This window comes from Oncorhynchus tshawytscha, linkage group LG26 (genome assembly GCF_018296145.1).
Source record: "Oncorhynchus tshawytscha isolate Ot180627B linkage group LG26, Otsh_v2.0, whole genome shotgun sequence".
Lineage (NCBI taxonomy): Eukaryota > Metazoa > Chordata > Actinopteri > Salmoniformes > Salmonidae > Oncorhynchus > Oncorhynchus tshawytscha.
In genome coordinates, this window is record NC_056454.1 from 30083668 (window position 1) to 30092920 (window position 9253).

Consider the following 9253-nt stretch of genomic DNA (forward strand, 5'->3'; position numbering starts at 1 on the left):
TCCCAAACAAAGTCACATTTATTTAAAAAAAGGTTCTCACGCAACACAGATAAATATAGAAACACAGCAGTATGGCACATCGTCAGCAGCCAGTCACATCTTGGACTGCACACACTCTCTCACACACACATACACTCACACATATGAGCAGGTATAAGACACACTGTACAAGGTTCATCCAGCCAGTTGTTGTGGTTCAAACTGTCAGTAGAAAAGCTTTCATCTTCCTGCCCTGGAACTCTGTAAATGTGATCGAGGATGGCAGGGGGGAAGGGGGGTGGTCCATTCCTCTCCCAGGCCTGCCCTGATGGACAAAGAGCTGTCCTGAGTCGGGCCTCCTGGAGGTGTTAGGAACGTAGGGTGGCAAGCAGCCCCAGGTCTGGTGAAAGGGTGTGAGGGGGAAAGGGGAGTCTGGTGGGGCCTCTGGATCACATTCCCATCCTGATGCTCTGGATGATCTGAAAAATGGCTGAGAGAGAACGTGGCTGCTGTTACACAGAACAACATCCAGTCAGGTGAAGTCACTGAGCAGGAACTGAAGAGAAACTGAAATCTGGTTAGTTCCCTACGTGAGTAATATCAAGGCTAATGTGTATCAGAAAGTTGAACTCCTGATTGAATGAATGAGTTTCCACAGTTCTCTCACACATCTCCACAGAATCTGGGCATTACCTGATCCACAGACGACGAAGACGAACAGAGCCAGGAGCCACGGCCCCACGGGGTACTTCTCCTCCTGAGGTCGCTGAGAGGGAGTGGGGAGAGAAAACAACAATGTTCAACCACTGAGACATATAGGTCAAATGTCATTAAAAACTTCACTATGTGATATGGGTTGTCTTTAGTGCTGAGCAATTAGTGCCATTTGAGGTCGGTTCAGTTTCGATTATTACAAATGATCATGGTTTTCGATTTGTTTCAATAATTGTTTTAAACATTACATGCACTATGTATTATGTGGGTTGAATGCTGTAACAACACAGAATAAAACATTTCATAAAAGTCCCATGATGGTAGAGTAGGGTATTCATTTAGTAATCCCAAACTGGGAACTTGTTGTATCACAGCATGCATCATCAATAACTTACAAGGACAACAACAACAATGACGGACACATAAAAAAAACACATTGACACATGAAAGTACATGCACCTCAGTATCTGTAAAATAATAAAGTCAATTTCAAGTGCTGTTTTCTATCTTACTCAGGAGGAAAAACAAGCAAAAACACTGTTTACAATAGGAAGACATCAAACTGTTAATCAATTACACTCGTTATAAATGGCTGTGGGTAAAAATGGCCATCTAATCCGCTGTGGAACTCCTGCGCAGGATGAACCTGCTACTGAAGCTTATCCTCCTGTGTTGCGTTAGGGTGGAGTGGGTGTGTGTCATTGTCCATGATCATGTGTGCTTTTGCTTGCAGCCTTTTTATAAACATGTCCCGCATTGATTCCAGGCTGCAGCAAATTGTAGCACTGGCTTTCTTGATGATTTTGTCAAGGTTGTTTAAGTCCTCCTTGGCTACGTTTCCTTTCCAGCACACAATGGAATAGCACACTACACTCGCCACAACACTGCTGTAGAAAATCTGACCTTTACTCCTTGTCACTAATTGACCATCAGTTATTCACATTACTTTAATAAAATATTTATTTTGTGTATATTGCATGTTTTATTTGATGACTTTATTTCATTCCAAGTCATCGTCTCTATAGAGTGGCTGCCTATGATGTCTGACAAAATCTCTATTTTAGTAGTTCTTCAAAGTAAATAAGGAACATTTTCATGACTGCTGAATACCAACTACCAATCACTTAGATCATGTATTTTCAGGTAGACGCCTCGCAAAGCAACAGCTCTCAATCCCACTTTCCTCTCTCTCCGTGTCTTCCCCACATTAACCGAATGGAGCAGGCATAAAAGAAACACATGGGACGCGTTCGATAGCTTCAAAACTGTGGTGTATCATGGGTAAATTGTGACAGACTGACTAATCTACAAATAATATTGAGTAGTTATTTAGGATGCAAGATGATTTGTAGATCAATCAGTCTCAATTCGCCTTTAAAGTCGGCTGCAATGATGAACTCGCCCACAGACTGGCCAGTAGGCGCGCAATGGAATACGGTCATTGTAGTTAAATACCACGTTTTCTATGTAGAATATTGGCCTGTTGGAAACTACAATTCCCAGTTGGGCATGATCTGATTTATCTCTAGAGAAACTGTGTAATGTGCACATTGCGCTCATATAAAAAAATGGAATTCAAATAATTGAACCTATGTGAGTCAATTAGTTGTTTAAAACCCCAAAATGTTGGTTAATGTTGGCCACACACACCGAACACCGAAGGTTGGACATAAGGTTAAAGTTAGTATGACGATCAAGGTCAGACGTTGTTTAAGGGCGGTCATATCATGGCAGAATATGGCCCTGCAGGAAACAGAACTTGGTGGAGGAAGACCAACCAGGTTGAACAAACATCCAAGGGAGGAAGGTTCTTACAATGCTATTATCTCTAGACTTACATCAAGAGTAAGTGCTGAATAGGGCAAGTTTCTGATCAGGTTTTAAACCCTCATCACTGTGTAGGTGTTTTTTACACAGTCACACCAGAATAGGCCTGAGTGTATCTAATAATAATCTGAGTTATGCAGAGTTAGCATGGCTGTCTAGACCTGTAGCACATGACTCGCCAACATAAGCTATTACAAGGTCTGGTCTGGGTGATGTCATACAGTTGGACAGCACTCATGTGCTTACTGGTGGTGGTGTGTATTATTGTGGATAACACAATTAGAGGTCGACCGATTAATTAGGGCCAATTTCAAGTTTTCATAACAATCGGAAATCTGTATTTTTGGACGTTGAATTCTTTATTTTACAACTTTATTTAACGAGGCAAGTCAGTTAAGAAAACATTCTTATTATCAATGACGGACTAGGAACTGTGGGTTAACTGCCTTGTTCAGGGGCAGAACGACAGATTTTTACCTTGTCAGCTCAGGGATTCAATCTTGCAACCTTACGGTTAACTAGTCACACGCTCTAACCACCTGCCTCACGAGGAGCCCGCCTGTTACGCGAATGCAGTAAGAAGCCAAGGTAAGTTGCTAGCTATCATTAAACTTATCTTATAAAAAACAATCAATCAATCATAATCACTAGTTATAACTACACATGGTTGATGATATTACCAGTTTATCTAGTGTGTCCTGCGTTGCATATAATCGATGCGGTGCGCATTCGCGAAAAAGGACTGTCGTTGCTCCAACGTGTACCTAACCATAAGCATCAATGCCTTTCTTAAAATCAATACACAGAAGTATATATTTTTAAACCTGCATATTTAGCTAAAAGAAATCCAGGTTAGCAGACAATATTAACCAGGTGAAATTGTGTCACTTCTCTTGCGTTCATTGCAGGGTATATGCAACAGTTTGGGCCGCCTGGCTCATTGCGAACTAATTTGTCAGAATTTTACGTAATTATGACATAACATTGAAGGTTGTGCAATGTAACAGCAATATTTAGACTTAGGGATGCCATCCGTTAGGTAAAATACGGAACGGTTCCGTATTTCACTGAAAGAATAAACGTCTTGTTTTCGAAATGACAGTTTCGGGATTCAACCATATTAATGACCTAAGGCTCGCATTTCTGTGTGTTATTATGTTATAATTAAGTCTATGATTTGATAGAGCAGTCTGACCGAGCGATGGTAGGCACCAGCAGGCTCGTAAGCATTCATTCAAACAGCACTTTCGTGCGGTTTGTCAGCAGCTCTTCGCAATGCTTCAAGCATCGCGCTGTTTATGACTTCAAGCCTATCAACTCCCGAGATTAGGCTGGTGTAACCGATGTGAAATGGCTAGCTAGTTAGTGGGGTGCGCGCTAATAGCGTTTCAAACGTCACTCGCTCTGAGACTTGGAGTAGTTGTTCCCCTTGCTCTGCATAGGTAACGCTGCTTCGAGGGTGGCTGTTGTCGATGTGTTCCTGGTTCGAGCCCAGGTAGCGGCGAGGAGAGGGATGGAAGCTATACTGTTACACGGGCAATACTAAAGTGCCTATAAGAACATCCAATAGTCAAAGGTATATGAAATACAAATCGTATAGAGAGAAATAGTCCTATAATTCCTATAATAACTACAACCTAAAACTTCTTACCTGGGAATATTGAAGACTCATGTTAAAAGGAACCACCAGCTTTCATATGTTCTCATGTTCTGAGCAAGGAACTGAAACGTTAGCTTTCTTACATGGCACATATTGCACTTTTACTTTCTTCTCCAACAATTTGTTTTTGTATTATTTAAACCAAATTGAACATGTTTCATTATTTATTTGAGGCTAAATTGATTTTATTGATGTATTATATTAAGTTAAAATAAGTGTTCATTCAGTATTGTTGTAATTGTCATTATTACAAATACATCTAGAAAAAAAGCGGCTGATTAATCGGCATCGGCTTTTTTGGTCCTCAAATAATCGGCATCGGTATCGGCGTTGAAAAATCATAATCGGTCGACCTCTAAATACAATAGCTATCTAGAATATACAGTGTAAACCCCAAGTATTCCTTCATTCTAATACATACAATGACAACAATCTGTATCCCCCAGTGAGCTAGCTATTCCATACAGTGTCACCTTACACAATGCAGTCTTGTTGACGGCAGGTAAAGATTTCTGGTATAGTTTCATAATTCAATGTTGACAGAAGAAAAGCAGGCATCTCAAGGAGCACCAATAGAACAAATCAGCCAGCCTTAAAAGGAATGTTAGAGGGTGGATAGATTGGGAACCAAATACTGTAACTTTATATTCAGCAGTTATGACAATTAGGGATGCACGATATATCGGTGAGCATATTGGAATAGGACGATATTCAATAACAATGCCAACATTGGCCCAATGTCTAGTTTAATGCCGATCTGCAAAACTGATATCAAAGCTTACGTACATACCTATATAACGTAGGTAGATGAGGTACATACCTATATAACGTAGGTAGATGAGGTACATACCTATATAACGTAGGTAGATGAGGTACCTACCTATATAACGTAGGTAGATGAAGTGCATACCTATATAATGTAGGTAGATGAGGTACATACCTATATAACGTAGGTAGATGAGGTACATACCTATATAACGTAGGTAGATGAGGTACATACCTATATAACGTAGGTAGATGAGGTACCTACCTATATAACGTAGGTAGATGAAGTGCATACCTATATAATGTAGGTAGATGAGGTACATACCTATATAACGTAGGTAGATGAGGTACATACCTATATAACGTAGGTAGATGAGGTACATACCTATATAACGTAGGTAGATGAGGTACATACCTATATAACGTAGGTAGATGAGGTACATACCGTAGGTAGATGATATAACGTAGGTAGATGAGGTACATACCTATATAACGTAGGTAGATGAGGTACATACCATACGTAGGTAGATGAGGTACATATATAACGTAGGTAGATGAAGTGCATACCTATATAACGTAGGTAGATGAGGTACATACCTATATAACGTAGGTAGATGAGGTACATACCTATATAACGTAGGTAGATGAGGTACATACCTATATAACGTAGGTAGATGAGGTACATACCTATATAACGTAGGTAGATGAGGTACATACCTATATAACGTAGGTAGATGAGGTACATACCTATATAACGTAGGTAGATGAGGTAATGACGCCACGGAAAATACAGCGCTACACAGAACAAAAGCAGAAAAATACTAAGCGCCAACGTCCAACAACTAAACAAGTTCAAGTCCAGCAGTCATTTAAAAGAGTAAGAACATTTCAGCGAGACAACTCAAAGGCGAAATCCACTAACGCCAAGATAATGGAATTCATTGCCCTTTACAGTCAATCGTCCTCTGTCGTGGATGATGTTGGCTTTTGCCGACTGGTCAATCCCCGGCATACACTATTTTTCAGATGTTGCCCTACCGGAGTTACACAGTACTGTTGAAACGTACATCTATGAGCTACTTGCTATGGGCGTAACTGTTATCAGCTTCACGACTGACATTTGGACCAGCGATGTCAGCCCCATGAGCATGCTGAGTTTGACTGCACAGTGGGTCCACAAGGATTTCATACTGAGGAAAGACGTATTGCTCAATAATGTGCTGGTTCTCATACCGCTGCTGCCATTTCAGTGGCTTTTGAGAACATGTTTGAAACTTGGAAACATGAACACACTCCTAGCGCCATTTGAACAACTGACTTGAGAAATAAGCTAACCAACTGCGTCTGCAGCAGACGTGATACCCTCTGTCATGGCATTGAAACGCCTGTTCAACAAAACTGCCGATACAGACCATGGGGTTAAAACTTACAGAAGTACTTAAGGCTGTGAACAAGCGATTTGGTAGCATTCTCTCTAAGCCTCTTTACTGTGTTGCCACCATACTAGATGCTAAGTACAAGGACCGCTACTTCGATGCAGACAAGAAACAGGGTTTACGTGAAATGTTACATACACAGCTGTGAGCACCGAGGAAGAGAGGCCACGGACAGACAGAGCTTAACCTTCCCTGCTTGACATGTCTGATGAAATCCTGGTTGAGAATGAAACGACTGAACGAATTAACAACGAAACAGCACAGCAAGTAAGTGAAAGAAATAGGTTTTGATGATGTTTTACTGGTAAAGGGGACATATGTAAATGGCAACAAAATAACTATTTGGCCTGTGTGGTGTGTGTGTGGGTGTGTGTGTGTGTGTGGGGGTGTGTGTGTGTGTGGGGGGTGTGTGTGTGTGTGGGGGGTGTGTGTGTGTGGGGGTGTGTGTGTGTGTGTGTGGGTGTGTGTGTGTGTGCGTAACCTTTATTTAACAAGGCAAGTCAGTTAAGAACAAATTCTTATTTACAATGACGGCCTACCCTGGCCAAACCCAGACAACGTTGGGCCAAATGTGCGCCACCTTATGGGACTCCCAATCACGGCCGGATGTGATACAGCCTGGATTCAAACCAGGGACTATAGTGACGCCTCTTGCACTGAGATGCAGTGCCTTAGACCGCTGCGTCCATGTGTGTGTTAACTATTTAACTGTACTAGAATGATTAAAAGGGCGCTAAAATGTTACATTTCGGGTATCGGTATCGTTTTTTTCTTGGCAAGGACAATATCGGACATCGGTATCAGCCAGAAATGTCCTATCGGTGCATCCCTAATGACAACGTAGTAAAATTACTCACACCTCCCATTTCTCTAAGGCTATAGGTTATTACAGCACACAATTTAAAAAGTGTACAGTATCTCTATCTAAACTAATACAGGACAGTGTAACCTATTCATAACAGGAAGGGAAACATACATCCCAGGGTTACATAATAATCAGTATTACCATCTGTCATACATCCTTTGTGTGTGTTCGTATGTATGTATGTGTGTGTGTGTGTGTGTGTGTGTGTGTGTGTATGTATGTATGTAAGTGTGTGTGTGTGTGTATGTGTGTGTGTGTGTGTGTGTGTGTGTGTATGTATGTATGTATGTATGTGTATGTGTGTATGTGTGTGTGTGTGTGTGTGGGACCTGGTCAGGATGGACCATAGAGTTCATCAACAACCTCAGGCTCTCTTCATGGACTGAACAGCCAGATGATGACACCATCCAAATCGACAATCTAGACCGTTATCTACGTGGCATTGATTTCTTAGAAATTATTGATCAGGAGAATCGCGGGCTGTAAACCGAGCGGCAAACCACAGGTTTGGGCATGAAGACCACCAGACCATAAAGGAAACATACAGCCATCAATGATCAACATACCAACACGTTAACTTATGGTCCATGAATAACAATACATGGAGAAGGGCTTGAACTCACGTTCATTGCGCCCTGTGGTTTGTGATTGATCCGAACGATTTAAAATGAATCATATGACATGCTGAGTCTGATGTGACGAGAGATGAGCAGCGTTATCGACAGCCAAGTTGAGCCATAACATAACATCAGATACATCATTAATAATTTATCATTATGAAATGGATGGGTCACATTTATTGAAATGATGCCATTCTAAGTGACGATTAACTGAATCGGTGTCATCATGCTTGCACCTCCTTTCGTCTGACGATGGAACCCACACAGCCTGAAGAAAAGCGTCGCCTCACCAGGGTCTTTGCAACGTTGCCTCTCTGCGTGATGTTTTTGCTGTGCTTTTCGTTTGCCATACGGATCCTTTGTTTTGCTACCATCTTCTGAGAATGTTATATTGATGTAAAAGTATTATATACCGGCGTTATTCTGATGCAGTGATGATGAAGCCACGAGACCCCACTTCTCTCTGTCTGCACCTGCTGACGTGCGCGTGGACGGAAGTGCGCTTCCATGGAGCTGGGCGCGCGCGCTCTGCTAAACTGTTTTTTTTCTGCCTCACCTCTCAATCTAACCAGCCATTTAGTCAAACTATTTATTGTTGAAAAATGTAATGGATTAATAGTTATGCTATTTGCCAGAGAAAAACACTTTTAACTGTAGTCTCAGTTGTCACCAATGCACAATCAGTGGTCTATTAAGTTATTCTACCTTTCTCAGACAGAAGCTGTTGTCAGGGCCTTGCCTATGAGCTGCACATGCCTGGGGTGTCTGGAGAAAGAGCATCATGTGTTTATTTGACAAACCTTACATACAGTACAGGACAGTGACTATGGTGGTCTAGACAATGATGCAAAATTAGGTTAGAAACATTTAAGTGACCTGTTTTTTTTATATTTTAAATACAGAATAGTTTAAGTCTGAATTTCAACCCTCTCCACCATTTATAACTAACATATATGTCACGCCCTGGTCGAAGTATTTTGTGTTTATCTTCATGTATTGGGTCAGGCCAGGGTGTGGCATGGGGTTTTTGTATTGTGGTGTGTTTGTCTTGGGGTTTTGGTGTTGGTATTGGGATTGTAGCTTAGTGGGGTATCTAGTAAAGTCTATGGCTGTCTGGAGTGGTTCTCAATCAGAGGCAGGTGTTTATCGTTGTCTCTGATTGGGAACCATATTTAGGCAGCCGTATTCTTTGAGTTTGTCGTGGGTGATTGTCCTTAGTGTCCTCTGTGTTAGTTTGCACCAGTTTAGGCTGTTTCGGTTTTCACATTACGTTTATTGTTTTTTGTAAAGTTCGTGTTTCTTTATTATTAAATAAACATGGATTGCAATAGCCACGCTGCATTTTGGTCCGATCCTTGCTACACCTCCTCGTCCGAGGAGGAGATAG

General features: G+C 41.4%; 1 protein-coding gene across 2 annotated transcripts; it reads right to left on the bottom strand.

Annotated features, from left to right (window-relative positions):
* LOC112224944 (stress-associated endoplasmic reticulum protein 2) lies at positions 1-8378 on the bottom strand. Of its 2 annotated transcripts, none has more exons than XM_024388537.2 (3): positions 8103-8378; positions 673-745; positions 1-469 (listed from the first exon to the last, which is right to left on the bottom strand). In XM_024388537.2, the coding sequence occupies exons 1-3, from the start codon at positions 8238-8240 to the stop codon at positions 429-431; spliced, it is 252 nt and encodes an 83-aa protein (XP_024244305.1). In that variant the 5' UTR covers positions 8241-8378; the 3' UTR covers positions 1-428. The 2 variants fall into 2 exon arrangements, with proteins under 2 accessions (XP_024244305.1, XP_024244306.1); XM_024388538.2 differs by having other exon boundaries at positions 8157-8371.
* Positions 8379-9253: the final 875 nt, after the last annotated feature.